The 18,773-nt window shown below is 39.5% G+C and overlaps 1 protein-coding gene across 1 annotated transcript in view; it reads left to right on the top strand.

Annotated features, from left to right (window-relative positions):
* Window positions 1-6,333, top strand: part of RAB11FIP2 (RAB11 family interacting protein 2) — a 43,241-nt gene extending 36,908 nt beyond the window's left edge. Inside the window, exon 5 of the mRNA XM_045878945.3 lies at window positions 1,976-6,333. Within this exon, the coding sequence (XP_045734901.1) occupies window positions 1,976-2,203 (228 nt within the window). The 3' untranslated portion in view covers window positions 2,204-6,333. The remainder of the gene's footprint in view (window positions 1-1,975) is intronic.
* The last annotated feature ends 12,440 nt before the right edge of the window (window positions 6,334-18,773 follow it).

Here is an 18,773-nt window from a genome sequence, read left to right as displayed (position 1 = left end):
TGCTAAAGTTGTATCTGGTCCCAGTTTCTATTGCTAAAAATAAGTTGTTTTAAATACAGTCTTAGAGAATTTAAGCTCACTTTCCATTGGCATCCCCTCTATTAATTCTGTCAATGTAGCGGAGGCTCTCACTTACCATAACATTGCAGTAGCTTTACAGAGAATCTCAGCCCCTCCAAATGATCTTACCCACTCTGCCATTTTAATTTTCCTAGAACTTCACTTCAATCATTTTCTGCCCCTGTTTAGAAACCTTCAGTGGCTTCCTGTCACCCATTGCAATAATCCAGCGTCCTCGACGGTCTGTTGGAACCTCCCATCTCAGTCTCTCCATGCCCTGCCCTGAACCTTGCTTTCCGGCACCCATTCTCTCCTGATCACCTGCTGTTGAGCCCACTGTGCCTTCAATCTGGCTTTCTCCTTTAAACAAGCAGAGCCCACTGCTTGGGATGCCTGTTTTCCATTTCTGCTTGGCAGAGTCTCTGAAGGCCTAGCATGAGCTATATCTTCTCTATAAAACATAAGCGATTCCATGAGGTTGGAGCATTTTCGATCCTGAATTTTTCCCTTTTTCCTTGAGAAGGGAGTGACTTTGGTAACCGAAGCATCGAACTGATAACTGTACTTCAGTGTTTCTCTGATCGGCAAAGTCAAGGTGCTTTGGGGCCGAGGGGATAAAAAGTTACACTTCGGCTCTCGTGATGAGCACTAGACATATACCAAATTAAAGTAGATCCTGAAAATGAATAAAGACAAATTTAATCCAATGAAAACAAGAAAGAAAAAGGCCTGTTTGCATTCACCTGCCAGTCCCTGTTCTCCATCCTCCATGGAATAGATTAGATATAGTCCTTGAGAGCAGGACTGGTTTCCTCAGTGTATTTTTCCTAACAGCCAAATGGAAATGTTTTGAAAGAAAGTGATAAAAACCAGTTCTAAGCTGTTGAGTTTTAAGGATAGAACTGTGTATAAAAAGGCATAAAGGTTGCTCCTTTATATTTGGATGTTACAGTTTATATAATAAATCTAAATATTATACACTGTAGATGATGTTCCAGTGCTGTTTTGATGAAATTTCTGACAAATATTTTTCTTTTATTATTAGAGTGCTTTGTAATAAAAATGAATTAAATCAGTGTCTTTTTCTGTTTTGTTTATATTATTTTTGTGTAAAAAAGAATACCGATAGAATAAGGTTAGCAAAATAATAAGTGAAAGGAGAGAACGCAGATAAACTAATCCTGAGTGTTCCTTCACATGATGGTAGTTGAACTCCCGAGTTTCTTAATAACCAGGGCAAAAAGGGAAATAAGTTATATAGGGATTAGCACTAGGAGGAGGAGGAAATAGACTGGTTCCTCAGGGGAGAAGCAGCTTCGTTTGCCTCTAAATTAAAACAGAAGTTACCCCCACGGGGCTTCTTCCAAGGCTGCTCATTGATTTAATTCTGGAGGCCTTGAACAGTTCATAGCAAAGTGGAGAAGCACATGGGATACTGCTGATACTGCTGCTACTTGAAACCATTTTCAATAGAAAGCCAAAGTCATAACATTAAACCACAGTTCATTGGAAGCAGTTCCATGAGGACTAAGCCATTGTCCAAATGTATAGTTTTCAGTAACTTCTTAGAGTTGTTCCGAGTAACTCTTAAGAGATCTTTAGTTTTAATCTATTTTAGTTATATCTGTTACAGAACATTTTATCTCTTAGTCCTAAATTATATGGTCAATTTCGTATATTAGAACATTGTCCACAAAGTAAAAAGCGGTTCTAGAAGGATTTAGAATCACAGTCAAAGCTTTGGTGCATCTGCCCTAGTTCTTGCCTCCGGACCGGCTAGCCGCGGTGTGAACAGTCGCGTTGGGTCTAGCCACAGACACAGGATTTGAAAAATCAAAAGTTGAAGTTCAGAATAATTCTGAATTTGCCCGCCATGTTCTGTCTCCTGAAGTGACCCATCTTTTTCCTATTCCAGGACAGCAACCCTTTTGATGCCACTGCAGGGTATCGTGGTCTGACCTATGAGGAGGTCCTCCAGGAGCTGGTGAAGCACAAAGAGCTCCTGAGGAGGAAAGACACCCACATCCGGGAACTCGAGGACTACATCGACAACCTCCTCGTGAGGGTCATGGAGGAGACACCCAGTATCCTCAGAGTGCCGTACGAACCGTCCAGGAAGGCTGGCAAATTTGCCAACAGTTAATAAGTCAGTTGTGCTGCATTTATGATGAGGGGCAAAAAGGAAAGAAGAAAGAGAAAACGAATGAAGAAAATCTTGGTACCGCAAAAAACTGCATTATCAGGCGTCATCATATACTGTTTCCTTGCGAAAAATTATTTTACCTGTAAATATTAACAGGGACCATCAAGAGTGACCTTTGAAGTGAGCTCAATAATTGAAACATTTAAAGTGAAAACGGGCCAGATTCTCAATGAATAAGCAGTCCCTTAGGATTCACTGAGGTGCTGGTGCTGGCCTACTAACCTGCCACAGACCTAGGGGTAGCTGCGAAGTACATGACGTACTGTTCCTCAGGAATGGGATCTCATAAAGCAGAATCGATGCTCTGGCTGGGTTCTCAGAAGCCAATTTGTAGACCTACTTAGCTGCAGGAATACTGTTCATTATAAACACTAAAAAAAGTTCATATTTTATATGCATATATATGTACATGAATGTATGTTCATGTATCTTTGTACGTAAAATACATGCATATACCTCATATATATACATGTGTTTCTAGAACATTTAAAAACAACTGATTGCCTCTAAAATTAGGATACTCATTTCTTAATTTGAAAATCTAGTGTGTGTTCTGTCGATGCAAAACAAGTCGTCATTGCTGCCAGTACGGTGTGTTAGAGGGAAGCTGCTTCAGATCACTCTTGACTTTGCGAATCTTGGTTTCACAATGAGCTGCTCCTGTATGTTATTCCAGCATCAGATGTTTGCTCTTTTTCTAAAAGGACTGATTCCAAGGTTTTTTTCTTGTTTTTAAAGCGTGACATATTTGAGGAAAATTTACTAGCGTCACAAGAGTACGAATTTCTTGAGTTAATTTTTTATCTTAACATTTGCGTTTTGTTTAAGTAGGAGAGAAGCTAATGTAGTCTGTTCTGTTGAGATTCTGAATGCCTTTAAATCACTAGCAAAGAAAATATTAGGAAGTCAGATCTGAAAATAATTCTGAGGGGGAAAAATGTAGGTGATCGTCAGACGCCTGATAACCCAAAGCAATGGACAAATTCTAGGAATGAAGAATTCGGCTTGGTTTCAAGTTACGTAAATAATAGAACAGATGGTTGCATTTGGGTCTTGAACCAAAATAAGAGTCACTGAAGGAGGAGTGAGTTGTTGGAACAGGCCTTCACTAGCAAGGCCCTCTGCACACTGTTCTACATCCACCCTTAAGAATTGGTTTATTGCAAAATTATATGTCAGCTCTTTTAAGTCTGCTCCCCCCAAATATCGATTACTTCCGTGAATTATCTTTATAGATTTGTACAAAATAAGCCTGAAATGTAAAGTGGAAAACAATGGTATGAAAATATTACTAGTCATCTGTTTATTTTTTCCCTTAAAAATCTGAAATACTTACCATGAAACACTGAATCTCTGTTTCTGGTTTTAAAAGAAAAAATTCACCCGTATATGGAGACCTATATCCTCCAGGCTTTTAATGAACTGCATTTTTGTCTAATGTTTATCTCCACAAAGACTTTATTGAAAATTCAGTACAAAGCAGATAGAATGGTTTTGCTCATTTTAATATTCTGAATCAGATAATACTTGGCCAACTGTATATTTGTGAGCTAAAATTGCTCATTTGTGTTTTCTGAGTTACCTTAGTTTTCCTATGAGAGCATATTGTTTTGAAATTCTGGGAACTTTTCCTAAATACAAAAAGTTAAATAATTTTTTTAAATGAAGAAATGGAGAAGGAAAAATAGCTTTTACCAACTTTTTTTTTTTCCACTTATAAATCTCTGTACTAAACCTCAAAATCTGGTTTAGAATTCTATTTTCTCATTTGAGGTCTTAGTAATTATTATTTTTTTAACACAGTGACATTTTTAGTTAGCGTTTTATTAAATATTATAAAATTCTTAGCATTTTTTTCTGTTCGTATAACTGAAGCTCTTCTTATACTTTTTAAAATACTAAAATCCATGTGTTTTCAGTATTATGACAGATGATCTGCAGATATTTTAATATGCTTTGGCCAAATTTGTTCCTTATAAAATGAACCAAGATGTCCGTTTTGTATTGGGGATTTGTTTTATGTAAATAGAATTCATTAAGAAGTATTGTGCATATACTACTATTCTTTTTATGAGGAAATTCATTTCTAAGGAGAGGTTCTCTGCCAGGATGGAACTGTTAAGGATTAGCCTTATCAGACATGAATGATTCGGTTATAACTGAATCAATATTTTTATCTTTCAACCTGAGACAAGAATTGTGCTGAAAACGGAATCTGTACTTGTCACTGCCTGAAAATGTTCTGTCCCAATGTTTATGAACTTCTGCTCAGGACCTAGAGTCAAACTTATAAGTTTTCATAATTTGGTCAATATAAAACATTAAAATCAAAAAGTAAAACTGAATTCCCGAGCAAACATGTCAGTGTTTCCTGTGTTTGGGCAGAAGTGTGAACAGAGTAGTTTTAGTTTCTAGCACTGTAGGGAAAAAAAGGCCAAAAAAGATCACCTCCGTTTAATTTCTCCAAAATGTAACTTTTAAGTATTCTAAGGGTATATTTTGTTAGTAGTTTAGACATAGAAATAAAAGACATGCACTCATTCAGTAATGCACAGCACAGTAGACTTATAGACAGATTTTACTTTTAGGCTTAAACAATGCATGCTGAAGAATGTTCCCACCATAAGAGAATTTTTTTAAATCACAGCATCGATATTAGGCTAACCTATCTTAGGCTAACATACTTCTGTTACTGACTAAAGTATTTCTGCTGTTACTTTCAAAACAGTATTGTTTTCCAACCGGTTCCCCTTCCATTTCTGAAATTTGGCTTTGAAAGTATTGAACCTACTGTCCTACCACTTAGACTTCAAATTGCATTTACCGAATCCCAGGGTTATAGCTTAGAATTGTATATAAAGTGACATGTCACCCATTCATGAAAAATGTTCAAGTATTGCTTTTTGCTGCTGTATTGTGCATTGAACCTAGTTTTGCCACCCTCCCATGAATGTAGTATTATCCATAGATTATGCATAACTACATCTATTGCTTTCGGCAGTAAATGAAGATTTTGTTGTAATTTTCCAGCTGTGAAAATGTTGCCTTGTATTTAAAAGGATTTCATGAATGGAAACCTAAGTAAAACTCAGCTCATTAGTGACAGACTTGCTTTCCTCACATCCTTCCTTCATCTACTTCTCCATCTTCGCACCCCCCTCCCCCCCTCCCACCCCTATAAGGGTGCTTATTCTTTAGCAAGGAGAGTCTTAAAACAAAAACAAAAAACTGCTGTCTTTAATGTATCTAGTAATTGTTACACTAGAGCTTTTATTTTCCTCTGTAGCTTTTTAGGAGAAGCGACCTACTTTGGATTTGTAATTGAAGCTGAAACTTTTTGATGTCCATGTACTCATATGTCTTATAGATACGGTAGGTGTCTGTGTGTGTGTGTGTGTGTGTGTAAGTGAAGTATAAAGCATGCTCATTCACTCGATCTCTTTGAAGTAAGAGGTAAAGGACCACAGCGCCGCTGGTTCATGGAGATGTAAGGGTCTGTCAGCACACATCGAAAGCCCCCATTTTCACAGATTTATAACTTTAATAATCCAGATGCAATCATTGGAAGTATTTAATATGCAATAGGTAGCACCTTAACTAATTAATCTGCATATGAAGGGTTTTCTGATGTATTTAATAAGAAGTGTAGAAGCTTTCAAGCATTAAACTAGAGTTGACGTTTTATTTCATTTATTTTCTTGTGTCGAAAATTTCCACTCTTACAATGGAATTGAGGTCTGTAAAAAATGATACATTGGACCTATTAATCTTTGAAACTTCCAGGTGGTTTGTATTTTGAGGTACAAAAAAAATGCTGCAGATCTAGAAGTGTATATATTTAGTAGGTACTTGAAAGATATAAGCATTATTTATAACTGAAGAGTATTACATCCTCTTAAGTAAAATGCTCTGGTAACTTGTATACATTTTTGCAGGTACAAACCCAAAAGTCTGTAAGCATTGCAGAATGTGACAATTGTATAATTTATGTAATCTGATGCATGAATCAGAATTTTTATATAATATATAATTATCAATTTATTATAGTTGATTAAAGTGTTCAATCTTAATTCAGTTGTAATTTCTTATTGCAGGTAAAACTGTACAGTGCACGCATTTCTACATGAGTCCTGCTTGTCTTTGAAAAATACTCAGGATGCCTCTTACTTGGCGTATTACAGCAAGCGTATTGTAAGACCTACAAACTCACTTCACTGTGGGAAAGTAGTTTTGAAAAGTCATTGAGAGAGTGGTTTCCAAGCCCCCGAGACTGGACATTCTTCAATAGAGGTGTGAATGCCCTCCCTCAGAGGGCTGGAGCTTATGGTTTGGGTAGAAAATGACATTTGAGTATTTAGATGGAGGCTAAGGCCGAGCCCGAATGCTTTCCACTTATGCATTATTTCATTTATCCCTTGCAACAGCCCTGTAAGGTAAGGACCACTTAGGGGTTCAGAGGAAATGTAAGACGACGAATGAAAGATCTATTTGTGAAACTCAAGAACAGAGTTGGCAAACCCATAGCATTTCTTACCACTTCGGATTGTCCAGCTCGTGCAGAAGTGACTCGTTGATCACCCCCCCACTGTCTCCGCCCAGCAGTCCAAGGGTGCGCCTGTCCATCCTCTGCTGGCTGCAGGAGGCAGGCGTGGAAGGGCCCAGTCGCATGGCGGTGGGGCTGTGTATATGGATGGCAGCCTCTCAGGCAGCTGTATTACTCCAGACTGGGAGATGTGATCCATATGTCGTAGTTTTGGGGCATAAATCACACACATTTGGAGCAAGGGATTTCTCTGCAGGCCAGAACGTCTTCCTGTTTTGAACTGCTATCAGTTTTGGGGGGCCCATTTAACACATCCCTGCACTTGCCCCACTATATCTCTAGATTGTTCCCCTTTCCGCCTATCCCCAGGTTGAAGTTTCCTTAGTCTACCGAGACAAAGATATTTGGGGTAATTTGAGAATAGGGACATCTTATTAAAGTGGCCATTTTCCCCAAAGGATTTGTTGTAATGCAGTGCCTGTCTCAGAAATGTTTCTGTTCAGGTTTTCAAGGTAATGGCCTTGTGACGTGGATGCTCGCATTCTACATTTTTCCCCCAAATAATTTTACATGATAACACAAATGTCATGCTTTCACATTTTTACTTAGAAGCAACATTTTTAGAAACCTATAATTACATGAACTAGAAATGCTTGATTCTATTATTTTACTTCTCACGCCCTAAAATTTGTTAAATGTTCAACGGTTTCATCGTTTGGTAGGTATACCCAAAAGCCAGAATTGATGCTGGGAAGCACAGAATCAAATTTCTCTATCAGAGGTTTTCAGTGATCGTGTGTTGTGGCCAAATGGAAGCTGTGGTCCAGTTTGTTACTAACATTAGTACCAAAGTTTGCAAACAATTTATTTCTTTTCTACTGAGTTAGAGTAAAGATTTCACCATTAGAATGTTACTTGCATCCTGTTAGGCTCTGGCAAGGGAGAGGGGAGTGTAGGAGACCACGTCTGCAGGTCACTTGCAGGTCCCAGCCTACTTCCTTACTTGCAACAGCCTTCGTGCAGGGATTGCAAACTCCAGAGTGAACAGAGCCAGGTTAAGTATGGTGGGTAACCAAGCAGGCCAGGCTTAGCAGAGTAGCAGTTACGGGGAGGCCGGGGCCATCTGGAGAGCCCAATTCTTCCTCTAAAAGGGGACAGCAGCTGTTCAGCTCGGGCTCATGTGGCCACATGGAAGTGAAGCTGAGGCCAGGGTTGCTAAACCTGATCTTCCTAGAGAAAATGAAAATACAGATTTCTGTATGAAATACGATTTCCAAATGTTTGCAACGAATTCATTTTTTCAGCAAAGCCGAGGGCCACCAGTGTGCGACATCCTGAGTCACTATTTCTAATGTACCATCTGGTCGTCGTCAGAGCAATTCAGACTCTGGGTGTTTTACTTCCCCCAACAAATGATTTTGTGTTTAATCAAAAACTGGGTTGGCCGAGAGGCATGTGGGGTGTGTGTGAGGTGTAAGAACCCCAGCTCAAGACTCTTGCAGGGGTTGAGAAGGAGTCCCCGTTCAACGGGTATACAATTCCAGTTCTGCTCGACTAGAGCTCTACTGTGCAAACCTGTGTCTGTCGCTAACACTGTTTTGTACACTTAAAAAGTTGTTAAGAGGGTGGGTCGCATTAAATTTTCTTACTACAGTAAAGAACAAAGACTTTCCCCGATTAGCCTGTCCCTGAGCCTGACGTGCAGTTGCTTTGAACAAGGAAAACTGTACAGATAAATCCCAAGTTACGGTCGGAGGGCCACTGCACCAGCGTTTAAAGCATTTTAGAATGTTAGCTTGGGATTTCTTACATACCCTTCTTGTGGTAATTACAATTTTTCAGTATCTTGTTTATGATGGTGTTGCTTTTGGCAAAAATTGTGTTAAAACTTAGCGTCCCAAAAAAATACGGGGCAACTGGGTGGCTCAGTCGGTTAAGCATCTGTCTTCGGCTCAGCTCCTGGTCTCAAGGGTCCTGGGATCTGGCCCCGTGTCAGGCACCCTGCTCAGCAGGGAGTCTGCTTCTCCCTCTGCCCCTCTCCCTGTTCGTGCTCTCTCTCTCAAATAAATAAATTTTAAAAATCTTTAAAAAACCCAAAAACATGGGGGCACCTGTGTGGCTCAGTCGGTTAAGCAACTGCCTTCGGCTCAGGTCATGATCCCGGGGTCCTGGGATCGAGCCCCACGTCAGGCTTTCTGCTCAGCTGGGAGCCTGCTTCTCCTTCTCCCTCCTCCTGCCATTCCCCCTACTTGTGTTCTCTCTCTCACTCTCTGTCAAATAAATAAAATCTTTAAAAGACAACAACAAAACTTTACGGCATTAAAAATTATTTAAAAAAAAAAAATCAACCAACCCCCCCCCCAGAAAAATAAACAAAAAAGCTCAGTGTCCCAAAGATCAGTTAGGCACCTAATTGCTGTGTTAAGGTCATAAGGTCTATGACAATTTCTAGTAGTACTTACTTTGTATTGAGTTGATGTGTTTTCATGTGGTTTTTTTAGGATATAAAATAACGTATTTCAATGAAAATATAATGGCTGTCAATTCCATAGTTTGCTTGATTTTGTACATTAGCCATTTAAAATCCTACCATAATAAAAATAATAAAATAAAAAATTCTACCATATTTGACTCCAGCCAGGTGAGGAAAGGTGAATAGTGTAGGTCACCGGTTCTTACAGTGTTGTTCCTAAAGCAGCAATGTCACTATCATCTGGGAATTTGTTAGAATGCACATTCTCAGGCCCTTATCCACACCGACTAAATCAGAACCTGTGGGGGTAGGACCCAGAATGCCCTTTTAATAAGCCCTCCAGGTATTCCAAATGTACTTTCAAATTTGAGAACCATTGAGATAGAGCCCCTGCCCTTTTTTGGGGTAGCTTATTATAGAGAATCCTTTTTTTTTTTTTTTTTTAATATAACTTTCCTTGTCAGTCCTGAATTTATGAATCTGGGAGGGGGTTTTTTGTTTGTTTTTTGGGTTTGTTTTTGTTTTTTTGGTGAAATGAACATGTTATTAAAGAAACTTAGTCTTCAAGTATGATGAAATGTCATAGAATGTTCGTAAGATAAGCACAATGCATTATGTAAAGTAGGTACTTAATAAATACTATGGATTTATTGATACGGATGTTTTGGTTTGTGCAGTAAGATTGGGGATTCTCATTGAGACTATGGGCCTCCCTGCAGACAGGCTAGAGTGTCTTCCTTTTGTTGTGATGTGGCTATTCCACGTTTGGTTAAGGAGGGCAGCATCCTTCTCCGCCTCACAGAGGCCTTTATCTGAAGTCAAAGATACTAGTATAGAGAAGAAATAGAGAACACAGCCGCATATGGAATGTAGTAGAATAAAGCCTGTGTGTGCAATCAGGTAACGAACCTTAATAGGACAAATGCAGCCAGCTTATGACTATAGGTGAGAGACTCTATTTAACAGGCACCTTGTAACATTGCTGGTTATAATCATTTTGTCAAATAATTCCAAAAGCTTGGGTGCCTGGGTGGCTCAGTTGGTTAAGCAACTGCTTTTGGCTCAGGTCATGATCCCAGGGTCCTGGGATCGAGTCCCACATCGGGCTCTCGGCTCAGCGGGGAGCCTGCTTCTCCCTCTGACTCTCTACCCCCTCACGTTTCTCACTCTCTCTCTCTCTCTCAAATAAATAAAATGTTAAAAAAAAATAGTTCCGAAAGCTTATATTATTTTCACAATCAAAACTGGGTTGAGTTCTCATTTCCAGGGAAATCTAGAATGAAATTTAAAAGTCTTGCAAGATCCTGCATCGTTACTAGAAATGCCAACTAGTTAGGAAAGGCCGTTATGCATTAGGTTTAAGTAACATCATCAAAAATAAGGGTGGTGGGAGAGAGAGCATCTAGCAGGAGAGCATTTTATTGCTTTTTATTCCTCAGTGGAATAACGGCTAGAACATTAACTGCGTAAAATGGATTCCAAGCCGTCTGAACACTGGCAAAAGTTGTTGGGTTGGGGTTTTTTTTGTTCTGGTTTATTTCCTCTGTGGAGACATCTGTGCCAAACACCTGCTTAGCTGACTGTGGAGAGCTCGGGGCATTAAAGTCACAGCCAGGTCAGACACCTCAACTTGAACTTGTAGTTTGAACTTCTTTCAGCAAAATTCTGCTCAAGTTAGTCCAAAGACTACCAGAATTGGCTAACGTATTTCCTTTCCTGGTTATGGAGGAGGTGTTAATGAGGGGAAGATGGCAAGGAAAGCCAAGGAAGGTGGGTGGAGGAGACCAAGGTTGAGGCCAGGCCTGCAGGTAAGCTAGTTGCCAGCCTCAGATTAATGTAGGTTCTAATCTGAGACCGTACAGGACGACCACCTGTTTTATGAAAAAATTCATTTGTCATAAACAGTTGACTGATCCAATAGCGGCATTTAATGTTTTTATGTTTACATTTAAAGATTTTTTTATTAATGTACTGTTATTGAACATCTTTCATGATTTATAAGCTGTAAAATATTTTAATCCTTGACTCATTTGTTTACCAAGCTATTCACTTAATGCTATATAATATGTCGCACTTGAGACCATCTGTTGGGAATATTTGAATAATACGCATGCTGTGAAGATATGTACAGCAAGTAAAGCACAAAACACATGAAATATTCAGGAAGAGTTTGTGAAGACAATCCATGTATTTTAATTAAAAAAAAATGTGGACTGAAATCTAGCAGTAAGTCTTTCCAAAAATGCAGCTCACTTCTTATTCTGGGCAAATTGCTCTGCTGAGTGGCATTAAGATGTCATTTTGACTTTAAGTGAATAGATTGTAAATGAAAACATTGGAAATCATAGTAATTGGAATTGTGCTTATGTGAGCTCTTCATTAGGTGTGAGGAGTGCTTGCAGAAAGACCGCACAGGACCCGGGGTAAGCGCACTGCTTTGTGCAGCAGGCCAGGAGGGAGGCTGGGACTGGGACAGCTTGGGGGTCTGGGGGTCAGGCCTGGACGAAGGGTTTGCGGGGGCATCGGGTTTAATTGGATGGTCTTGGGAACCCTGAGCTGGCAAGGTGACATCCTAGGTTGTACAGGATCCTTGAATCCTGTTGCAGGTTGAGGCTATTTGTTTATTTCTTTTCTCTGGATGGTGAAGGACGGGGGTAGAGGGCAGGTTGGCACCCAGCACGGACTGGCACCCAGCACTCCAGAGCAAGGGACCTTCTGTGAAAGATTGGAAACAGAGGTGTCCTAAGTCACTCAGCTGCGTGGAGACACCTGAATCTTGTACCACCCACCTTTCATTTGAGCTAGGAGTGATTCCGAGGAGACTTGCCCATTCCTGGGAGGCTTATTGTGACTTCGGGGTTACACCACTTGAGGAGCTAGGGCCAAGACACCTATCATGATGCCTCCTCCTAAGAATGTGCCAGAATGGTATACACATGAGACAAACCTTGGCTCCCACCAGACCTAGGGAATGTCTAGCTGATCATAAGTCTTCATCCTGGGATTCACCCTCCAGCGGTGCCTTCTCTGACTGCTTTGAACTCTCATGTTTTGTGGTCTAAACCAGACTCCAACCTATTTTTAGTGCCTGCTACTTATTGGCCTCACAACGACAGGAGTGACCTCACTCATGGGTGTCCCTCAAACTCCCAAAGCACATCTCTTGTCAAAAGCCAGACTAAGACCACAGCCATGGACCACACCTTAATTTCTGATTTGCCATTGCAAATATCTCACTAGTTTAGTATATGAGCATATTACTTCAACTTTTTGTCTGACCCTTACTCTTTCAACATTATTATAGATTCCCTAGGTATTTATTATTATCCACCTAAAATAGTTTGGGATTTTCTTGTCTGCTGATTCCCACAAACGGGCCAAGCACTTTATAAATGCCTCTCTGTTTTCTCTGCACTGAGTTCCTCCTATTTCTGTAGTGAATCGTCGAGTTGAACAGACTTCCCCAAAGTTACCCTTCAGTTTGGCAATCATTAGTGTTCAGCATTTCCTAGTAACTACATGAATTTCAGTATGCATTTTTAAATGGTAAACTTACTCCTATCTTTATTATTTTTATATCCTTATTTCTTTGTCCTGACCCGTTTGTTTCATCATTTTTGAATTGTACGTATCCTGGCCAATCCCCTCAGATCTTTTGTGGAATGAGCTGTCATGAATACATTTACATCATATGAATACATTTCTTCCAGTCCTGCTGGTTTCACTCCACACAAATTGCCGCATCTGATCTCTGCCGACCTCCAGCAAACCCCCAACCTACACATTTACTTGTCTTTGAGTCTAATAGTTATTTTTTTAATGTTATAAAAATATACAAAGAATTCCCGGCGAAGAGTTGAGCCTCTAGTCATTGGAACCCCAGTATTGACAGCTAGCACAGTGCCTGGTATATATCAAATAAATATTCATTGAATGAGTGATCAAATTATTTTTACCAAGATCCACATAGTTATTACGAATAGCTATTATAAAGAGTGATTTTATCTTATAAGGGAGCCCCCTTTGAAATGAATGAAAATAAGGGTTTTTGATAGGTAGTAGGAGTTGGGTCTAGAGGAGAAATGATTGCTACAAAACATTGCTTAGGGGAAACTGGGAACAGGCAGAAATAAATTCATCTCAAATTAGAGGCAGCCTATCAAAATTTAATAAGCATGCTTAATCAGCTTCTTCATTCAATATTTTAGTGAGGGCTTGACATGTCCCACTGTAGATATTTGTTTACTTGTCTGCGTGCCCTGCTCATCTGTATGCAAACTGAACAGAACAAAATAGCTGCTCACCTTTGCTTCCCTACCACTTACAGATCACACGTCACGTTCCAGGTCCTCACTAGATGCACATTAGAGAAAGGAGGGGAGGAAGGAGTTTTGTAGCTTGTTCTTTGAAATACGATGTAAGGTTTTACTTTTTTGTTGTATGTGGTTTGGATGGCAGCATGCTGAGATTTTAATTATCTGCACTTTAAAATATTGCAACCATGGTTATTATAAAAACACTTTTCATTGTCCTTGATGAAGGGAGGAGCTCCCATTCTAATATGGCTTATATTTGTAATTAATAAGAAAGAAAGCTTGAGTGGTCCCTATTTGAAACGGGAAGTACATTGATCCACTTTTGCTTAGGCGTCTTATGGAAATTCTAGATATAAAAACAGTTTATTTAATTACATTATGATGCAAAAATATATCATCTTGATGAGCACACTAAGCAAGGTGGGCTTTTCTGTCTGAAGTGCTTTATTTAATGCACCTATCTTTCATTGAATAGTCAGGAAAAATGAGTCGAGAATAGAACCTCAGTGCAGCAAGGTAAATAGATTTCACCTCCAGTGCTAACTGATAAATAAACAGTTACCACTATGTTGAAGATGTTGGCAAAGTCTCCCACCCATCCACTGATTGGACCCCACAATCACCCATCCTTCCTTCCACTCAACAAATTAAATACCTGCTATGTGCAAAGTACTATCCTAAACACAAATGATACACAGTTGAACAAGATGGACAAACAGAAAGAGTGCCATAATCAATCAGTGATGTATACCAAGGGCTCAGGAAGTTCATGCTCCCTCTTCCCCACCCCATTTTTTAAAGGCATTTTTGAGTCTTTTAAGGTCTACTCAAGTTGGAGGAACCAGTTAAGTGTTATCTTCTTATGAGGGTAGACATTTATGTCATCTTGTGATACTGAGACTGGACAACAGCTAATGATAGATGTATCCAGTATCACAAAGAAGTAATGATGAGCTCACATGCAATTCTCCCATGACTCTCTTAGTTAATTCACAAGTTTAATTTTGACAAAATATAGTTGAAACCTGGGAGATGTTTCTGAACAAGATTGAAGAAAAAAAGAAAACACTGAATTATCTCCAGTATAGAGACAATTCTTGAATGATTAGAGGTGTAATGATGTAAATGGACTATTGTTAGCCCTTTCCTTTTTTTTTAAGATTTATTTATTTGTTTGAGAGAGAGAGCAGAGAAGGGCATGGGAGGGGCAGAAGGAGAGAGACAATCCACAAGTAGACTCCCCACTGAGCACAAAGCACCATGTGGGGCTCGATCCCATCACCCTGAGATCATGACCTGAGCCAAAATCAAGAGTCAGATCCTTAACTGACTGAGCCACCCAGGCGTCCCAATTGTTAGCCTTTTCTGCATTGCAGAAAACTCCTCATTCTCCACTTGGAATTGCAGCCATATTATTTAGAAATGAAAGATGAAGAAAGGATATTTTATTTAAGAAAACTTCATTAATGGGTGCCCAGGTGGCTCAGTTGGTTAAGCGTCCAAATCTTGATTTTGGCTCAGGTCATGATCTCAGGGTCGTGAGATCGAGTCCCGCGTGAGGCTCCACACTGGGCTCCACACTGGGCGAGGAGCCTGCTTAAGATTCTCTCTCCTTCTCTCTCTGCCCTCCCCACACCCCCATGCTCTCTCTCTCTCTCTCTAAAAAAAAAAAGAAAGAAAAGAAAAGAAAAAAGAAAACTTCATCAACATTTATGACACATGACTTCTTTGGAGAAAAATAAGTATCAAACTGCCAAATGGATTAAGAGTTGTATATAAAAGGAATTGTTTTCAGTAGCTTCTAAACTGAATAAACTGACTGAAAAATTTTCATATCCAGGATATAATGATGTCTGATTTAGCCTTTTTATTGAGAATAATTACCTTCAAAAGATGAAAACCAAACATCAAAGCAATGGGAAAAAGATGGGCCAATCAATAAATAGACTTACGGCAACTGAATGCCATCTGGAAAAAATACAAATTCAAATCCAAACTTCACTCTTTATACCAAAATAAATTCTATATGGTTTAAAAACTTAAACATACGATACAAGAAGCACCAAAAAAGTGTGGGAAACTTTGTTCTGTTTTTGTTTTGTTTCTTAATAATGTCAGAGCTGAAAAGGCCTTTCTGTTCGTCACAAAACCTAAATTCTATAAAGAAAAACATAGATATATTTGACTACAAAAACCTTTTAAAACACTTGAACAACAAAGTACCGTAAACAAAGTCAAAAGGCAAACGGTAAAATGGCGAAAGACTGCCCCACACGTGATAAACAAGGTCTAACTTCTCTATTATACAAAGTACCACCACACATCTGCAAGAGAAAGGTAAACCATTAGGAAAATATTCAGAAGACAGGCAGAAGAAACCCAAATATCCTAATAAACATCTACAAAATAGAAAAAACAAAGGAGATGCTGTGTTTCACCTAGCAGATTGCTAGGCCACAGAAACACACCAGCTGGCCAGGAGAAGGAGATGTGGGTACTCAGGTCATTCACAGTGTAACTGGAGACAAGCTCCTCAGAGGGCAATTTGACAAGATCTGTTAATATCTTCAATGCATCCCTTTACTGATCCAGTGATTTTTTTCTAGGAATTTATCTTACAAATATTCTCATGCTTGCCAGGATGCTGACTGCAGCATTGTTGATGAAAACAAAAAACTGGAAATGGGCCACTAGCCAACCATTTTTGGTATCTAATGGAGTACTATGCAGCAATTAAAAAGCAGGAAATCTGTATATAAGCTGATACAGCAAAATATCCAAGGTACATTGTAGAGAGAGAAGGAAAAGGCAATAGAAAAGTATAAAGAGCTCCAATAATTTTCTTATGAAACTATGTATGGTATGGGTATGTGTATTTGCAGGAACATTCCTGGAAGAATATATGAGGTGGTGGTTATTTATGAAACATAGGACTGGGTGTGTGCATAGGAGACAGATTAATGTTTCATAAACCCCTTTTGGCCTGTTTTAATTTTTCATCATATCCATGTGCCATTTTCAGAATTGAATAAGATACATCTTTTGATCCTTTTCAGGAATACTTGACTATTTTCTGATGATAGACTTGAGCCACTCTTTATTTAATTTGGGGGGTCTGTATTTGGAAAATAATACACAGAGAACCTCAGGTAAGCCACTGCCTTGCTGAGGTGAGGGGTTCACCATCTGGCCAAGAATAGGAGTCAGGCTCCTTCATTTTCAAAACTGTCAGCTTCCCCACTGTCACATCTGGCATCCAGAATACATGGGGCCCTTCTCCTTAGAGCACAGAATCCCTGTGACCCAGGCTCTTCATGAGGATTGATGCTGCCTCGGCTGGAGAACCACAGGGAGGGTGCTGCCCATTATGTGTTTCTTAGGATAAATTTCCGGCAGAAATTAGTCCAGGAATTTCTTTTTACAGCATGAGTTGTACAATGAAATTCTTGAATTCAGTTTCTTTACCAGAATGCTGCTTTCCCCGCCCCCCCCAACAGAATCTTAGAACCAAATTCAGAGCTCAGTACATAACTGGGTGCTTAATAACTATTTAAGGATCTGGTCTGGGACCAAGACATTTACTGTGAATCTTTTATGGGAGAAACCATGACAGCAAAGTAAACTGTAAAGAAATGATCAGGCTTGAAGTCGCTCTGATGAGAACCTTTCCTGTCCTCTAGGTGAGGGGTAGTTAAGGCATGCTTTCCTTCTAGGAAAAATAATTACCTCCTATGCAGTATTCTTGCCAAAGATATTTAATTTTAATCTAATTATGAGACATAAATCACATAAATCCAGAAGTAGCACATACTAATCAGTTGCCTGCGAAATCTTCAATGTCATGAAAAACAATAAACAAAAAAGTGTTGTTCCAAACTAAAATAGTTTAGTGAGACACGACCAAATGTATTGCTCAAATATTGGATCTGGATTAGAAACAAAAAAGGCAAAAAAAAAGATATTTGGGGGACAATTGAGAAAATTGAATATGAACTCTTATTAAGTAAAGTTACTGTTAATTTTCTCAGGTATGTGGATGCAACAGAATGGCCTTCTTACTAGGTAAGGGGCCTACCTACTAAAGTGTTTAGGACAGAAGCATTTTGGTGTTTGCAACTTATTTTATTTTTTTTAAGATTTTTTTTTTTTTTTAAATTTGAGAGAGAGAGAATGAGAGACAGAGAGCACGAGAGGGAAGAGGGCAGAGGGAGAAGCAGACCCCCTGCTGAGCAGGGAGCCTGACGCGGGACTCGATCCCGGGACTCCAGGATCATGACCTGAGCCGAAGGCAGTCGCTTAACCAACTGAGCCACTCAGGCGCCCCTTGCAACTTATTTTAAAACGGCTCAGAAAAAATACACAGCCAGAAAGCTAAAGCAAATGTAGCAAACGGCAACAATTTGTAAATGGAGATGAAGGGTAGATGGGTGGAGAGCGTATATTTCTTTCAGCTCTTCTTTTAAGAAAGTTTGAAATTTTCAAATGAAAACATGGAGAGAAAAAAAAACTGATTTGACTCATAAAATCATACTGTTAATAAACAAATACAGCAAAAATAATAATATTATGGTAGTTATATAGTAATAAAATGAAAATTTTAGTAGTATTAAGTGGTATTAAATAGCGATCATAGTATTTAATTTTAGTGGTAGCAAATCGTAATAAAAATAAAATAAAAAAGAAGACGGAAGACTTTTTAGGTTAGACTCCTTCACTTTCTGCTGCCCCTCCGGCTTTGACAGGTACCCCGATTCCTCCGAGGGGAGGACATTCTCTTGGTAAGGTCCCTATGAGCGTTGTCCTTTCTTCCCGGTGCATTTGACCTCTTTTGACTAACAGCAGGCCAGCTCATGGGCACCACCTGCCCCCCTGCGCAGCCTCCATTCCCTCCAGCCTCCTCGACCTGCTTCCTTACACCTTCTCCCGGGGGGAGTGTTTCCGTCAGGGTCCCAGGTGGCTTGTTTTTCTCAACCTTTGCCCTGACCCCCCCTTTCTGTCTTGCTCCCAGGTGTCTCTGCTTTCAGACCTCACCCCACCCCTTAAGCCTTTGTCTAATTAAACTGAAGTGGTGCCACCTGGCAACGTCTTCCGTCCTGGGCCTCCTTGGGTGGGTGGTTTTTGTTTTTTTCTTTTTTTCCCCTCTGGGGCTGTCATGAATTTCTTGTCAGCATCATTGGC

Source organism: Mirounga angustirostris, unplaced genomic scaffold (genome assembly GCF_029215605.1).
Source record: "Mirounga angustirostris isolate CCGP_5_RB_7025 unplaced genomic scaffold, mMirAng1.0.hap1 SCAF_6, whole genome shotgun sequence".
Classification (NCBI taxonomy): Eukaryota; Metazoa; Chordata; class Mammalia; order Carnivora; family Phocidae; genus Mirounga; species Mirounga angustirostris.
The sequence above is the reverse complement of the archived record's forward strand: the minus strand, read 5'-3'. Positions and strand labels throughout refer to the sequence as shown.